The 17,873-nt window shown below is 48.7% G+C and overlaps 1 protein-coding gene across 1 annotated transcript in view; it reads left to right on the forward strand.

Annotated features, from left to right (window-relative positions):
- Positions 1-17,873, forward strand: part of Nckap5l (NCK associated protein 5 like) — a 37,686-nt gene that overhangs the window by 10,517 nt on the left and 9,296 nt on the right. The window contains exons 2-6 of the mRNA XM_028788288.1: positions 13,360-13,420; positions 15,041-15,190; positions 15,595-15,663; positions 15,748-15,786; positions 16,400-16,519. Of these exons, the coding sequence (XP_028644121.1) occupies positions 15,080-15,190; positions 15,595-15,663; positions 15,748-15,786; positions 16,400-16,519 (339 nt within the window). The 5' untranslated portion in view covers positions 13,360-13,420; positions 15,041-15,079. The remainder of the gene's footprint in view (positions 1-13,359; positions 13,421-15,040; positions 15,191-15,594; positions 15,664-15,747; positions 15,787-16,399; positions 16,520-17,873) is intronic.

Here is a 17,873-nt window from a genome sequence, read left to right on the forward strand (position 1 = left end):
CTTCTGTATGTCCTCTTCTGTATGTGCTCTTCTGTATGTGCACTTCTTCTATCCTTGGGAATGAATCCGGTGTAAGTCACAATGCCGTTTGCTTGCTTGCTTGGCTGTTTGTTTTGAATTTGTTTGGTTTTGGGTTTGGTTTCTTTTTTTTTTTTTTTTTTGGTTTTTCGAGACAGGGTTTCTCTGTATAGCCCTGGCTGTCCTGGAACTCACTCTGTAGACCAGGCTGGCCTCGAACTCAGAAATCCGCCTGCCTCTGCCTCCCAAGTGCTGGGATTAAAGGCGTGCGCCACCAACGCCCGGCTTGGGTTTGGTTTCTTTTGAGACAAGAGTTTCTCTGTGTAGCCTTGGCTGTCCTGGAATTTACCTGTAGACCAAGCTGCCTTTAAACTCAGAAATCCACCCGCCTCTGCTTCCCAAGTGCTAGGATTAAAGGCATATATGTCACCAGCTCCCGGTTTACAATGTATTTGTTATTGTTTGGATTTTGTTATTGTTGTTGTTGTATTAGGGATTAAATCTAGGGCCTTACCAAGTTACCCAGGGTAGCCATAAACTCTGACTATAGATCAGAACGGCCTTGAACTTCAGATCCTCCTGCCTCAACCTCCTGAGTAGCTGGAATTACAGCACTGTGCCAGCAGGCCCAGCCTGACATGGTAGTTTGGTATGTTTTCAGAGTTGCTAATCAAGCTGACTAGCATATACATTTCCTCCCATGTAACTGAAATTTTGCACACCTCAACCAGTGTGGTCCCACCCAAAAACCCTAGCCCTGGTAACTGCCATTTTGTTCTGAACTCTGTGGTCTGCTTTTTCCAATGTCACACAGGGAGGAGAGTGTATAGTAACTACCTTTGCACACTGACTTATTTCATGTAACATAATGTCCTCCAGACTCTGCATTGTGACAAATGACAAGGTTTCCTTCGTTCCTAGGTCCGAATAGTATTCTGGTGTGTTTGTTTGTCTTGTTGGGTTTATCATTCACCTGTTTACTTACCCTGACTCCTTTTCCTGGCTGTTGTGTATGGTGTGCAGTTAACACGGGCACAGACAGTTCTTGGCCTACTGATTTCATGTCATTTTGCTGCATGTTCAGAATGGGATTGCTTGGCCATGGGTTATTTCTACTTGAATATTTTGAAGAGCTCTGATCTGCTTCCAGTAAGCATGACACCATTTATATTCCTGCCAGCCGTACCTTCTTCCGTGTGTTGCCAGCTCATCCTGGCTTTCACCCTTTTCATTTACAGTAGATAGCAGTGATATCTTTTTTTTTTTTTTTTTTTTTTTTTTTTTTTTGGTTTTTCGAGACAGGGTTTCTCTGTATAGCCCGGGCTGTCCTGGAACTCACTCTGTAGACCAGGCTGGCCTCGAACTCAGAAATCCGCCTGCCTCTGCCTCCCGAGTGCTGGGATTAAAGGCGTGCGCCACCACCGCCCGGCGATAGCAGTGATATCTTATTGTGGTTTGGGTTTCTATTTCCCTGATGGTTAGTGATGGTGAGTATTATTTATACATTTATTGGCCATTTGCACATCTTTTGAGAAAAGTTCAGGCTCTGTCTTTTTTTTTTTTTTTTTTTTTTTCCCAAAACAGGGCTTCTCTGTGTAGGCCTGGTGGCTGTGCTGGAACTCACTCTACAGACCAGGCTGGCCTTGAACTCTTGAGATCTTCCTGCCTCTGCTTCCTGAGCACTGGGATGGGGTGCACCACCCCATCTAGCCCCTTAACTTTTTTTAAGGTTTAAACTTTTTTTATGAATTTATGAGGTTTGAACTTCTGGGGGAGGAGGGAGCAGTTGAGACGGGGTCTCACTGGGTACCCCTGGCCGGCCTGGAGTGCACAGGGGTCCACTTGCCTTTTTTTTTTTAACTTTTTTTTTTTTTTTTTTTTTTGGTTTTTCGAGACAGGGTTTCTCTGAGTAGCCCTGGCTGTCCTGGAACTCACTCTGTAGACCAGGCTAGCCTCGAACTCTCGAACTCAGAAATCCGCCTGCCTCTGCCTCCCAAGTGCTGGGATTAAAGGCGTGCGCCACCACCGCCCGGCCTTTTTTTAACTTTTAAAAATAATTTAGTTATTTTATGTGTAATGGTGTTTTGCCTGCATGTATGTCTGTGTGTGGGTGTCAGATCCTGGAGTTACAGACAGCTGTGAGCTGCCATGTGGGTTCTGGTAGGATGTGAACGCATTCTGTCATGTCATCTTCTAAAAACTGTTCTACTTAAAGGAAAATATATAAGTGGTAACATGCTACTATATCTGTTAAGTACACACACCACACACACACACACACACACACACACACAGATGAGAGAGACAGAGAGAGACAGAGTTGAGAAGTTGGAAAACTGAGAAGAGTCCAGGACCAAAAAAAAAAAAAAAAAAATCCTCTCAAGGAAGTTAAATGTTCTCCCGCAGAATAGAGGAAACATTTGCAATTTATATGGACTAAGAGTTTATTATCTTCAGAACATGTAAAGAATACTGGTGTCTGTCTAGAAAACCTAATTTGAAAATGGGCAGAGAACCAAATAAACATTTCTCCAAGTAAAACTAAAAATGAGGTGCTAGACGGGTAGCTGTTCAGAGCACTGGCTGCTCTTCCAGAGGACCTGGGTTCAGTTCCCAGCACCCACATGGTGGCTCACAATCATCTGTAACTGTAGTCCCAGAGGACTTGACTGCCCCTTCTGACCTCCCTGGGCATTGCACACATACAGACTTAACATGCCAGAAAAAAAAAAAAAAACACCCGTAATTACTATACATAAAATAAAAAGAAATTCTGAGGCAGCGGGAAAGCTGTAAATAACACCCAACATTGTAAATCATCTGGGACTTATAAACCAAAACCATTGAATTGGTATGGTGGTTTGCATAGTTAATCCTAGCACTCAGAAGGCAGAAGGATCTCTGTAAATTCAAGGTTAGCATTTTATGTAGACATAGCAAGTTCCAGGCCAGCCAGAGCTTATAATGAGACTCTTAAAGCCAGACCACAGTGAGTATTGCTTCACATAGTTAAGAGTGTCTAGGATCAGAAAAGCAGGTGACAAGCAGTGAGGGTGTAAAGAAATCGCAGCCTTTGTTGGTGAAATGGTAAAACTGTGTCAGCTTTGGAAGGCAGTCTGGTACTTCCTTGAACAACTAGAAGCAGGTCACATGATCTTGCAGTTCTACTCATAGATCCCTAAGAGAATTGAAGACATGCAGCCATACACAAACGTGCCCATAGATTATATTATTATTATAGCCCAAAGGTGCAGACAGCCCCAGTGTACACCTTCAGGGAGTGGATAAACAGATCGTGGGCTGTGCACACAGGCTTAGCCGTGAAGAATGAGCAGTAATAAAGCGTACAGCACGGTGAACTCTGAACAGACTATAACGGGGTGGAAGGAGCCAGTCACAGGAGGCCACTTACTGTGCGATTCCATTCAAACAAAATGTCCAGAATAAAGAAATATACGAAGACAGAAGCTACACAGTGGTTCCCTTGGGCTAGCCTGGTGGAAGCTGCTAAGGAAAAAGGCAAGAGTAAATAGACGGTCTAAAATTGATGCGATTGGCCACTTACCTGGATATAGTGAAATCCACTGGATTGTTTGTGTTCCTCTATAATTTGTAGATGTTCTCTGAGGCCAGGTCTCAGGTATCTCAGGCTGGCCTTGAGCGCGAGAGTCTCCCACCTGCGCCTGAGCATGCTGAGATGGTGTGACACCGTACCCAGTATACACACTTTAATTGGGTGGATTGTACGGGATGGGGATTCTGCTCCGAAGCTTGGTAAATAAGTGCAGGTAGAAGGGATTCCTGGGCTGGGCAGAGGTGGCGCAAGCCTTTAATCCCAGCACTTGGGAGGCAGAGGCAGGCGGATTTCTGAGTTCGAGGCTAGCCTGGTCTACAGAGTGAGTTCCAGGACAGCCAGGGCTACACAGAGAAAAAAAGGGATTCCTGGGATTCCTGGAGACATGAGAAGACAGTGAAGACTGGGAGGTGTGGCTTGGATTTACTGCAGTGGTGGAGTGACCTGCCACTTACGACAGGAGCAAGGATGGTGTGAGCCCTCAGTCCATTTAGGGTTCTTTGTTTTTATAAATTCTTAGTGAATTCCACTTCTCACACCCCAATCCCATTCATCCCCCCATCTCTTCACATCCATCCTCCACCCTTGCAGCCTCCACACCACCAAAGAAAACAAAAATAAAAACAACAAAACAAGAAAATAGAACATCTCTCCATGGAAGTTACAGTGTGTCACGGCGTGTCACACTCTGTACCCTTTCCCCCTTTACTTGCAAATGTTCATTGCAGTGAGTCATTGGTCTGGCTCATGGCTGCCAGCTTCTCCTATGCTAGCTATCAATGCCAGATCGTCACTGGAGCTCCTCCCAGTTATCCTGTCGTTGCTCTGTGTCATGGAGATCCCACAGCTTTGGATCTGCAGGACCAACTCCTTCACATGCTCCAGCAGTTCATAGATGGGGTGTATATTGGGGAGGTCAACTCCAAACTCTGGATCTGGGCCTAGGTGGAAGTTGAGTTAGTCTGCCCACCAGCTTTACAGCACCTGAGCCTCCAGGGCCAGCTTTCCTGATTTGCCAGGGCCAGCTCTTACAACTGATGGTGGCTCCTTTGGGTTTTTAAAATTTTTATATATTTTTGTTTGTTCGTTTTCTTTTTTTCTCCCCCTTTTTGAGAAACTTGGCGATGTGTGTCAAAACTTTTTCTGGGGAGACACAACACACACATCTACTCACTCTACAAGATACCACCAAAGTCCAATTTGATGAGCCGTTCGGTTTTATTGGAGTTACTTATAGGAACAGAAATGACTGGAAGATGGCTGCGTCACCAAAGGAGTTGGCAGCGTGAATGACAGCTGACAGCTGGGACCTTGGTGTTCACTGCTCAGTAGGCTGCAGAGTGTCCTTTCCAGGTTCTCAGGAGTTTTAAAGCTAGTCAAGCAGCTCGGCTGGCCTCGGGAATCCTCTTTGTAGCTTTTCTCCTCTGAGAGTCTTCATTGCAGTTCAGTTTTCTTGATCTGAGAGGGATCCTCAGCTTTTATTTCATACTCCGCCGGCAAGGAGCCTAGTGAATTTAGTCAGTTTCAGGGACTTCCTGAAACTATTTCGAGTTGCTCACCTTCCTGTTTAAGGAGTTTTTCTGCAGGATGGAATGTTTCAGCCTCACAGGAAACTGTACCACAACCCTTGGCTTTGAAGGGAGATATTGAAAAACTTTCATATTATTTTTTAAAGTAAAAGGTGCTTGAGAATGGTGTTGGAGCAGTGGTTTAGTGGTGGTGCACTGGCTGTTCTTACAGAAGACCTGGGTTCAAGTCCTAGAACCCACATGAACGCTCACACTCATATATAACCCCATTTTCAGGGAATCTGATGTCCTCCCCTGACCATGTGGATGCCGGGTGTGTACCTGGCACACACACACATACATGCAGCCAAAATGCTCATTTACATAAAATAAAAAAAAATAACCTTAGAGTTGAATGAGAAGCTTTTGGGCTGATACTTAGCATGCTTGAGGCTCTGAGAGTAATTCCTAGCACATAAAAAAATGAATGGGAAAATGCCTTCAGAAGATAGATACCAAAACTAGACACAATGTGTCAGTCAGGATGAACTGACTTTGGCAGGAAAAAGACAGCTCTCTGCTCTAATGGGTGATGAGTAGGGACGGACAATTTGTTTTTTTTCATTGTTGTTGTTGTTTGGTTTTTCGAGACAGGGTTTCTCTGTGTAGCCCTGGCTGTCCTGGAACTCACTCTGTAGACCAGGCTGGCCTCGAACTCAGAAATCTGCCTGCCTCTGCCTCCCAAGTGCTGGGATTAAAGGCGTGCACCAACACTGCCCGGTGGACAGTTTGTTTTTATGGTTTGTTTTGAGACAGAGTCTCACCACGTAGCCCTGGCTGGCCTGGAATTCAGTATGCAGACTAGGCTGACCTTGAACTCATAGAGATCCACCTGCTTCTGCTACTGTGCTGAGTGCTGAGATTAAAGATGTGTGCCCTCAAGCCTGGTGAGAAGATTCTCATAGGGCTACAAAAAATGTTGGAGATTAGAGGGGATTCCAGCTGCTTGCTTTTCCCCTCTGGGGAAATGGGGTGAGTAGCTGACAGTTTGAGGAGAGCAGAGAAGGAATCATGATTTCAAGATTGGAAGAGTAATTCCACCTGGAGGCCTTGAGGAGAGCTGGTGGGACCCGTGGCACAGATGACCCCTGTGGTTGGCACAGAGAAAGTGAGAAAAGTAGGTAAAGAAAGGCTGGGGACAGGAGTGAGTGTCTGCCCTTTGCCTTCCCCTCTCCTGTTCCCTGCAGGGAGGATATGCCGAGGACCAGGGTCTCCAGCCACCAGCTGCAGTGGCTCTTCAAAACTGCATTCAGTCTGGACTCAGCTTATTCTTCCCTGGATCCCACAGCTATGGAATCGGGAAAGTAGTGGATGGAAGGATGGATGGGTTAGAGAGAGAGAGAGAGAGAGAGAGAGAGAGAGAGAGAGAGAGAGAGAATAGATACATAGGTGGATGATAAAGATAGATAGATAGAAGATAGATAGATAGATAGATAGATAGATAGATAGATAGATGATAGATTATGGATGGATGGATAGATAGATAGATAGATAGATAGATAGATAGATAGATAGATGAATGATGGATGATGGATAGAGGAGAGATGGGTTGATAGACAGGCAGGCAGACAGAGTGTAACTTCTCAGTTGGATTAGCCATCTTTCCCTCCTGTAGTGGTGGTAACAGTGATAAACTGAACCTTCCCTCTCTGTCCTAGACAGGCGATCCTTAGGGCTGTGCAGTAGCGCGATTGGTAGAATGTTCCTCTCTCAGTTTGATCCCCAGCATGCAAAAACAAACCTAAAAACCAACCCAACATGATTCTCAAGCCTTTTGGTATATGAACTCTATGCTTTCTTTTTAAGGCAAGCTTTATCTAGTCTGTAGTTTCATAGGCTTCTAACCATTACTTTTGGGCTTGGGGCAAGATAGAAATGTGGTAGCCAGGAAGCCACAGGGAAGAGCCTCTCTGCCCTCTCGCTACTCTTCCTACGCTGTGTTAGAACTGAGAGTTTTAAATGTTTATTTCGTTCACTTAAAGGCCAATAAGATGGCTTATCCTGGAAAAAGCATTTGATACAACGTCTCTCATAATGTCTGGAGTTTGATCTCCAGAGTCTCGAAGGACAGAGCTGACTCCCAAAAGTTGTCCTCTGACTTCCACACATGCACCTTCGTGTGCATGCAAGCACAGACAGACAGACAGACAGTCAGACAGGTGTAAAAACAAGTACATTGAGACAGTTTAGTACGTAAACTCATTTGCCACCAAGCCTGATGGTCTGAGTCTGACACCCAGGACCCTCATGAAAAGAGAGAAACAACTTTTGGTAGTCAGTTCTGACCTCCATACATGCACCAAAATGAGAACACATGCACACACGTACATGCATAATAATAATAATAATAATAATAATAATAATAATATAGTAATAGTGATAATACCACCTAGCTGTGTTCTTAATCCAGTACTCAAGAGGCAGGCAGCTCTTTGAGTTCAAGGCCATCCTGGTCTACATAGCAAGTTCCAAGCCAGCCAAGGCTGTATATCGAGGCCCAGTCTCAAAACAAACGAATGAAAAATAATAAAGTGAAATAGAAATGTTAAATAATAACCGTGATGACATATCTTGTGAAAATAATTTTATATCCTGAAACAAAAAAGTGGAGAATGTCCGTGTTCTTACTGTTTGCAAATCTGGTGTCTGACGTTGTAGAGAGCAGCGAGATCCTCATATCTGCTTCTGTGTCGTGGGTGTCTGCTGCTGTCACAGGCAGCAGTCTTTGGGAAGTGCCACCAGAGAAGGCGCCGAGTAACACAGGTAGACAGTGTCATTACTAGGGTCCCCAGGCCACTCTGTGAGAGTTACTATTCTAGAATAATCTCCACATAGTGAGAAGGAACCTCTTCCTGAGAGACTGACCTGTCTGAAGTCACACAGCAACTCAGTTTTGGAGCTGGGCTAGGCCTTGCCTCTGCCTTCTGCTCTGATACTTTTCCCATCTCCTTTCTGGGCTGACCTAGCTCTTGGCTGGCCTTCTGGGAGTGGGGCCTCAGCTGCATGGCTGCTGAGCCCCTGGTGAGTAGTCCTACAAATAAACCCATTGTGTGGAAACCCCTTCCCTCTCCCCACCTCCAGCAGCTGCTATTTTTGTTGTTGGGTTATGACTTGGACAGGGAACAGGAGATCTCTGAGTGCTGAGATGAGGAATGTTAAAATCCAGAAGTCTTTGAGGGGCTAATAACACCCCAGACTGCCTAGTAGGATAAGCCCAGTCCTGCTTAGTTGGGTTTGGAAGAACCTGCACGTCTGTGGTGGGTTCTTAGAGTACCAGTGAACAGAGTTGGAAGGAGGATCCAACAGGCATTACTGCAGAAGGTCCATTGTGTCTCAGGACCAGCCGGGGGGACAGCCACTGTTTCTTGGCTTCTTTCCCTGTGGAAGGAGTGAGTCCAGTTGGAATTCTTAGGTACTTTGAGCCAGAGATGAAGTGGAGTCTCTCAGGTCCTTGCTCACACCCCCTGCATCCCGGGGCTGCTCTTTGCCTGCTCTGTGTCTGCTGTGGGTGCTAAGGTTGCTGTTTATAAGTGGACCCCAGGGTGTGACAGGCTGGGACACCAGAGAGCAGCTGGCAGGGGACTGAACTGGCTGGTGTCACAGATGATTCTTTAATTTAAGTAAGCCCTGATCTCTTCCTCCCTGCCCCTGCTCACTCCTCTCCCACCCCTGCCCTGGCTTTTCTCCCAGGAGGACTGTTTGGGGAACAGCTGGGAAGTGAGGGGCTCCTCAGGGCCAGAAGGCCTTGGCTGATGGCCCAGTAAGGAGAGATAGAGACCAGGCAACCATGCTTCTCATACACACACAACACACACACGCACACACACACACACACACACACACACACACACACCACTGGAGAGAATGGTCTGTGGGCACAGATCCTCTGCTCTCCTTGGCTGACTAAAGGCCAGGATGGCAAGATCTGTGTTTGAGGTGCAGAATCTTCTGTCTGTCCTAGCATCCTAGATTTAAAGGCTCAGGGCTGGGGGCTCAGTGCTTTGCATGTACAAGTCCTGGCTGTGGGTTTGGGAGATAAAGGCATTTCTTTGTTGGCTTGTGGCAGGCTCTGCTGTAGCTGAGACTGGCCCAGTTCTCCTGCGTCCCCCTCCCAAGCCCTGGATTACAGATGTGAACCACCGGACTTTGGAGTTTAAATTTTTACTCTGTTGGTTTTTTGGTTTTTGTTTTTAAAGATTTATTTATTTTATGTATATATGAGTACACTGTAGCGGTCTTCAGACACATCAAAAGAGGGCATCAGACCCCATTACAGATGGTTGTGAGCCACCGTGTGGTTGCTGGGAATTGAACTCAGGACCTCTGTAGGAGCAGAGAGTGCTCTTAACCACTGAGCCATCTCTCCAGCCCCAAATTTTCACTCTGTTTATTTGGGGTTTTCTTCTTCTTTCTTTCTTTTTTTTTTCTTTTTTTAAAGTTTTTCAAGAGAGAGTTTCTTCTGTGTAGCCTGGAACTAACTCTCTGTTGACCAGGCTGACCTGGAACTCCCAAGTGCTAGGATTAAAGGCCTGCTCTGAAAACCTGTTTCTTAGATTACATAAGGGGAACATATTCCATATCCTTCTGTGTTTTGTTTTTTAAAGACAGGGTCTTGCTCTAATCCAGGCTGGTGTGTCATATCTCACAACGTTAACTCCCAGCAGTCCTCCTGCCTCAGCATCAAGAGCACAGGTGTGAGCCACATGCCTGACTGACCAGACACTTCTCAGCAGTTTTCCCTTCCTGTCTCCCTGCTGCCTGAGAGCTGTCAGCTTGCCCTTCCCCCCTCCCCACTGAAATCACTTCCCTGTGAATCAGGCCCCTTATGAGGGGAGGGGCCTCTTGCTTGCAGTTCTTACTTGCAATTCTATCAGAAGCTTCCAGTCAAGTTTAGAGTTTCTAAACCCAGCCTCCTCCCCACTACCCAGCCTGGCTGGCAAGGGGTTCTCTGATCCAACCTCTCTGATGCACAGAGGAATGTTTGAAACCAGGGCCATCCTAGGATCCAAGCCTGGGTTTTCCCCAGCAACTGGTCCGACTAAGCCCCAAGGGAGGAGGAGGAGAGTGCTTGGCCGAGGCTCAGTGACATCCCACATGTTCGGCCTCTGGGGAAAAGACTTATGCCGGCTTTGTTTAATGCAGCCATCATCTGGAGATCCAGGTGATCCTGTCACTGTGGATTCTAGTGTTCCCTAGAGGGCCACAGGAAGGTTTTTTGAAAAATCTTTAAAAAATTTTAAGACTAAATGACTATCCCTGTGTGTGACTCAGGCTGGCTTTGAACTCGTGACACTTCTACCTAAGCTCCTAAGTGTTCCAGGCTTGTGCCACCACACCTACCTTCTTTAATAACTCTTCAGCTTCCTAGGATGTAAGGTTGCTTCCCACCATGCCTGACAACCTAGGCCCACATGGTAGAAGGGGAGGACCAACTGCTGCAGGTTACCCACCGCGCTGACCTCTGTGTGTGACGTGTGGCACGTGGTCGGGCACACAAACACACAAATGTAACACGGATGTAGATGTGGCCCCTCCCCAGCACAAGTTTAAGTGTGAGGCTTTTCTCATGACTCCTCCCCTGTGTGGCTGAAAGCTTCCTGCTCTCTGCTGGTGGCTGCCTGCAGACTCCACCCTGGGTTGGCCAAGGCTTCTGGGTCAGGGTACAGCGGGCGTCTCTCCGCAGTGGGAGTGACTCACAATTTTCCTTGAGGCAACCCTTGCAGAGAGTGCTGCAGGAGCGACCGTTACTCTCACATAGCTAAGACACGTCAGGTGTCCAGTGCATCCCCACCGGCCCCTGCCTCTGCCTCTGTAGGGGTCACATTTGGAGAGGGGTAGTGGTCATGTGATTCAGTACAGAAGAAGACTACAGTGACCTCGAGTTCTGGCCCTCATTCCTGCCTGGCATGCTTCTTAATGGTTTTATGAAGAGACACCCTGATAAATGACCTTTGTGTTCTTTTTGGGTTTTGTCTCCCTGTGAAGAGCACAAGCTGTTACACTTCCCCTGGCTCTAGTGTTTTCATTTCCAGGCGCTGGGCCTTGCCCTGTGTATCCCAGTCACCTTCCCAGGGCACAGATGTTTGAATTCGTGCCAACTGCTCCTCCCTGGGGGTTGCTGGGATGGGGAGGACACAGAGTGTAGGGTTGAGGGGGACGCTGATGGTCCCTGGTCATCAGGAGCCGCAGACTGGTGCTGGAGTTGATAAGCGGACACAGTGTAGAGGGTGAGAGCAGAGCTGTTGACTGGTGAATGTAACCTGAGGCCTCTACGTTGTGTGTGGGAAGGGAAACAACTTCTTAAAATTGCTTTCATTTTTTCCCAGGCCCCCATTTCTAAATATACCAAATGCGAGGATGTCGGGAGCAAACCGAGTTAGACTGGGCTCATGTTACAATGTTAAAATAACAAAGGTCTTTAACTTAAAAAAAAAGATTTATTGTATTTATTTTATGTGTGTGAGTGTTCAGCCTGCACTGTGTGAGTGCACCATATCTTTGCAGTGCCCTTGGAGGTCAGGAGAAGGTGATGAACCAACCCCCTGGAACTGGAGTTACAGATGCTTGTGAGCTGCCATGTGGGTGCTGGGAACTGAACCCTAGTCTTCTACAGGAGCAGGAAATGAGCTGTCTCTCCAACTGCCAGGACTATACATTTTTGTGGAGTATTTAAAACTAGTATTAAGCCAGGCAGTGGTAGTATATACCTTTCGTCCTAGCACTTGGGAGGCAGAGGCAACCTTATCTCTGAGTTTGAGGCCAGCCTGGTCTACAGAGTGAGTTCCAGAACAGCCAGGACTACGCAGAGAAACCCTGTCTCAGAAAAAAAAAAAAAAAAAAAAAAAAAAAAGTATTACATAATTCTTCATCTTCTGCTTTCAGAGGCCCGTACCCACTATGGAATACGTGTATACATTTGGGCCTAGGGCTCAGTGGCAGAATGCTTAGCTGGCATGCCATAAGGACACTCACACACACATACACACACACACACACACACACACACACACACACACACACACACACAAATCAGAAAGATTTCTCTCCTTTGCCTATTATTCCTGGCCTCAGAACTTCAAGCTGACTCCTTTCAAGTGTTTGGGGAAGAGACCTAGGAAGACTGGGCCTGCCCTGTGCTGACAGGGTAGAGGCCTGGAAGGGGAGGTCCTCAGAGGACACTGCAGGCCAGGTTAGGCAGTGCCTAAGACATGTAGACACCCTGCACCTAAGACTCCAGTGTGGGGGGCCTGGAACTTGGGTTCACTGTGAGCCCAAGACCACCGAAGGTTTTGTACTGCCTAATCCAAAGTGTCCAGTGAGCTCATGCCGAACACTGTATTTGTTACCCCAGTGTGTCCTCCGCCTGCCCTTTGCACTGAGTAATCTTACCCATTTCTTAAGCCAGGAAAGTAATTCTCTGGAGTCAGTGTCTTTACCCAAGTCTGTCCAGCTGTAGGGCTCTGGGATCCCATACAGCAAGCTCTGTCTACCATGGCCCTGGGCTGGGCAGAGCTCGTATATAAGCTGTTTGATGTAGCTGACGGTAAGACTTGGATGTGTACAGCTCAGACCACAGAGCAGGGGGCATCCATGCCTGTCCAGTGGACTGTGTGAACTAGATGTGGGATTTTACAGCAAGATCTTTTACCCGAGAATGCTGGAAACCCCAGCCAGTGTTGTCAGAGACATTAATGCAGGGGTACAAAAAAGCCTTCTGACACTAAACGCACACAGAGTAGATTCAGTGTATGCTAGGATAGCTATTCCTTAATTTGCTCTAAATACAAGCATTGATTATAGCATTTATCTCCTCCTGTGATGGGGAGATTAGCGGCAGTGTGGGTTTGGAAGGGCACTGAAGTCTCACCTGGGAGGCAAATGACTTCTGGCTGGAATCTGGGGACATTTGTGGGGCAAGTGGAACCATGTCACCAGACAAAAACTGGGAAGGTTGAGTGGATTTAAAAGTTTGCCACTGGCTCTTTGCTCTGAATGCTTTCCCATTGGGTTTCATCTAGACCCCATGCGGGCCTCTGCCTGTTGTCAGAGCTTCCTGCTGTCCGTCTCCCTTGTCTGTTAAGTAGAAACTTTGAAAGCAAAAAGGCAGGGCTCCCGGCTTACTCCAGACCCACTGCGTGCTAAGGCAGACCCACTACGGAGGGAAGGCTGCACTGACACCGCTCCTCTAATTCTTTACAGGTGAGGTGACACATCTGGCTGCCAGAGTGACCGTGCCAGCCTGGTGACAGGACAGAGACCGGTGAGGGGCCCAGGGCCAGTGCATGCTGGGACAGGGGAAGGAGCTGGGGCGAGAGAGGCCGCACTGTGCCTCACATGGAGGAGAGTGAGGATCAGGTGCTGAGAGGTTCTCTGATCCACAATGTCTAATTCTCTTTTATGGGGCCTTTAATCAGGCAACGATGAAGCAGTGGAGCTTAGGCGGAGACTAAGAGGCACGTGGCCCTTGGCACCTAGGTCCCACATTGAGATATATTCATTGTTCTTGTGTCACTGTGCCCAAAATACCTGATGGAAATAACATTTAAAAAAAAAAAAAAGCCAGACTTTTTTCGGCTCTTGGCAAGGAAGTCAGTGTAAAGTAGCTTTGTCTGAGGTGGCAAAAGTCTGAGGTAAAGACTCTTCACAACTACTGGGCAGGAAGCAGTGAGCCGGGAACTTAGAGAGCAAGCTATATCCTCCGAAGATCTGAAGGATCTTAAAGATTACTGCTCAGGAAACATGGGCTCAAGATGAGCCCAAGGGGAACATTTCAGATTCGAGCCGTGACACGCAGGGTCTCAGATGAAAGATGGAAGACGTGTCGTGTCAAGTTAACAGCAACAGCGGGAGCCTCCTTGATGGGAGGGACACAACGCAGTGTCAGTCAAAGCTCTGCTGTGCTCGTGTGTGTCCGGGGCAGACTAGTCTCTGGTCTTCAGTCTGTGTCCTGCATGCCAGGTTACACAGGAAGAGTGAGTTTGGTCAGGGAAGTGAGTACTGTGCCCTGCGCTCAGAAAGCTAACAGCCTTGGTCAGCTGTTAACCAAGGACCATTATAGAACCGCTGAGAACAGCATCATCACAGATAGAGTTTGAGAGCCCGAAGGGCAATAGGAAGACCTGGCTGAGCTGCAAGGCAGGTGGCATCGAGAGGCCCCAGCGGAGAGGTCCACATGTGCAAAGCCGCTGGCCCACTGGGACCAGTGTTTTAAGCTCTCTCAGAGTGCCTGGATCATTTGGAGCCAGAAGAGGGAGTAGAGAAGGCACCAAGGATGCTTTGTGGTGTGTCCAGGAGGAGACAAAGCATAGCTGGCTTGTGGGTGCTGGGAAGGGAACCTGGGTCCTCAGGAAGAGCAGGCAGCCCTCTTACCTGCTGAGCCGTAGATTGAGCTCATCTTTACTCTCAAATCCCCTCAGTGCGGGGCGTGGTGGTGCACACCTTTAGCCCTCAGGAGACTGAGGTAGACGGATCTCTGTGAGTTCAAGGCCAGACTGGTCTACTACAGAGCGAGTCCAGGACAGCCAGGCCTTGTTACACAGAGAAACCCTGTCTCATATAACCAAATAAATAAATAAAGTCCCTTGGCAGACTTATGTGTTAGGTCAATGGTGAGGTTCATGAGTTGAAGCTGGAGTTACTTCGTAAACAGGGATGCTGAATCTCAGGGCAGCTGATTGGCCAGCAGAGACTTAGGGGTCTGTGCAGGGTGTGTTTGAGAGCTGAGGTTTCTATCCTGTCCCAAATGGAAAGAGTGAAGGGGACTCACCCAGGCCGACCTTGAGCTGTTGCATTATCGCAAGTGTAACAGAGGTCACTAGAGAGTTATGTCATCCTCCTCCTGCCTTCTCTTCTTGCCTATTTCTCGTCTGCCTGGGAGTAGCCTGCCAGGCCTTGTTCCCAGAGCCTGACTCCCAAGGCCATGGACCAGCCAGCCGGAGGCACTGGAAACCTGAGGCCAGCGTCGGGAGAAGACAGCAGCATGGAGCTCGGCACCTGCCAGGAGCTCCTGCACCGACTTCGGGAGCTGGAGGTGTGTGGGGGCAGACAGGGTAGGGCGGTGGTGCCAGGTAGAACCCTGGGAAGTCAGGGCTGCCCAGCTCTGAGCTCTGTGTGGAGAAGAAGGCTTGCCAGGCGGGAGAGGGCTGGACGTTTCTTTACTAAAACTCCCCTAGGAAGCCCCTTGTCCCTCTTCCCTCTCCAGCTCAGGCGGCAGCAAAGGGTGTGTAGCCGTCCTATGCCCCAGGTGTCTTTCCTCACACCTCTATGGTCCTGCTAGCTCCAAGGACAGTGGTGGCCATAGAGGCTACTGGGTAAATGGTCAGATAACCCTGGCCCAGGAGTTTGATGGACATGGCAAAGCCTGTCCACTCTGTCTCCCTCACTCCCAGGGTACAATCAGCCTCAAAGTTTCCCTTTCCCACCTCACCCCTGTAGGCAGAGAACTCTGCGCTTGCACAGGCCAATGAGAGTCAGCGGGAGACTTACGAACGCTGCCTGGATGAGGTCTGTGAGGTTTGCCAAAGGGCAGGGCTGGGGACAGGGTGGGTGGGCACGGTGTCAGCTCAGCTCCTGGGTTTGTGTCCCCAGGTTGCCAACCACGTGGTGCAGGCACTGCTGAACCAGAAGGTGAGTGGATTCAGGAATATCTCACTCCCACCGAACTGCTGCAGGATAGACCCAGGGTATATAGTCAGGAGACCCTGCCCTGAGACTCCAGAGACCTGCTCAACTAGGTCTCTGCCACCACAGAGTGGCCTAGGAGAAGCTCCCTATTGGCCCATTTGGTCCATGCCGCTGCCTATGATTGGTGAATTATTCTCTCCCAGGAAGCAGAGTGGGTTGGTTAAGCCAGGTCTCTGAACCATGGGAGCTTTGACTAGAGTACCCTCTCCTACTCAGAGCCTAGCTGATTTCTCTGCCTCCTTCAAAACACTACCAACGCTGTGAGCCTCAGCGACCTTGAGATGTTCTCTTCGGATCGCTGTGACATGGGCCGCTTTGACTTCAGGCTCTCCCACGTCTTAGACGCCCTCCCTTTTGACATGGTTTCTAGGAGGGAGGAAGCCAGCTGCAGAAATGGTGGAAGTGACAGAGACTGGCCTTTACCGTTCCTTAGGATAGTAAACCTAGAGAACTCATCCCCAGAGGCTGTAGCTGTGAGTACAGCTGGCTGGGGCGGGAAGTCGCAGTCCCTCTCCTGCCTCCTCACCTTTGTTTCCTGTCCTTCCTGGGTGGACAGGACCTGCGGGAGGAGTGTATCAAGCTGAAGAAGAGGGTGTTTGACCTGGAGCGGCAGAATCAGATGCTGAACGCACTGCTGCAGCAGAAGCTACAGCTCACGGCCAGCTCCCTCCCTCAGGTGGGCAGAACATTCTCCTGTGGGCCCCATTAGCATCCGCTCTCTTCTGTTCACCTCATAGAAGCAGGGTGTCAGCTGTCCTCAACACAGGGCCCGTGGCCATGCGGGGAAGGCGTACTCGGACTAACAGACTTGCATATTAGCTGAAGGAAAACTTCCCAAGTCTCTGCAGATTGATCTGTCATGCTATTCCCAGGTTCTCCCTACTAAGCCAGACAGTATTCTTAGTTGTTGTTGTTGGAAGAGGAGGGGGAGGATAGGGTCTTACTCTGCATCCCTGGCTGAACTTACACTCCAGCAATCCTCCTGCCTCAGCTACCCAAGTACTAAGATGAGAAGCATGGCCCTCACTCCCAGTGTACCCCTTCTTATTAACAGAGAAAGTTCGGATTTACCCTGCCCTGTGTGGGGAGTTGGGTGGAGGCTGCAAATGCAGTTATTTCCAGCTCCCTAGAGGCCTCTGTGGCCACTGACGTGGCTTCTTCCTGGCCAGGGCCAGGGCAGGGCTAAGCATAAGGAACCCAGAGCTGCGTGTCACAGAGAGGACAAGAACGGCACTTCACCCCATTAACTGAGTGTGGACAGCCGCATATGCTGGCTTGCACGTTCACAGACACTGTTTTCTGCTGGCAGCCTGGACCCTGCCCACCCTGGGAACAGTGGGGGTGGGGGGAATGTGGGGGGGAAGGGCTGGCTCTGGGAATGAGTCCTGGGATCAGTTGTCATGGATGTCACCCTGTCAGGAGCCCCAAGGATGGAATAAGACGCAGAGAGAAGAGAGGTCTGGAAGTTGAGGAGACTAGCAGGTTGCTTCTAAGGGCAGCCAGCCCCTGCCCCCATTTTGATAAGGAAGGAAGCACTTTATCAGGGCAGAGCTGAGCCATGTCTGTCTGAACATGTGTTCCAACCGGGTATCTGATTCCCTGTGAACCGGATCCCAGGCAGCAGTGGATAGTCCACAGCTGCCCCCGCCGCTGTCCTGCCTCTGCAGGAACCCCCGAGGCCTAGCTGTCGCCAGGCTTCCTGCATCCCAGTGACTGACAACCAAACACAGAGCAACCTAAAGTCACTTTTTGTTAAAAACCTGAATGAACTCCAGGATCACTGAGGGTCGGTCCAGTAGATCTCTCCCCCACATTACCATGACGCAATGGAAAATTACAAGTGTTAAATGTTGGCCTCAAATAAACTGGGGTCGGGTTTCCAATTGAACTGCTTTTTAGCTAAGTGTGACCTTGGGCAGAGTATCAAAGTTTATAAACTATAGGTTTCCCCTTCCAAAGGATTAAATGAGGTAATCTATAGTGCTTGGTTCACAGAAAGTCAGTAAACAGCGGCGGTTTAGTATTATTAG

The sequence above is a fragment of the Grammomys surdaster genome, unplaced genomic scaffold (genome assembly GCF_004785775.1).
Source record: "Grammomys surdaster isolate TR1022 unplaced genomic scaffold, NIH_TR_1.0 125742, whole genome shotgun sequence".
NCBI lineage: Eukaryota > Metazoa > Chordata > Mammalia > Rodentia > Muridae > Grammomys > Grammomys surdaster.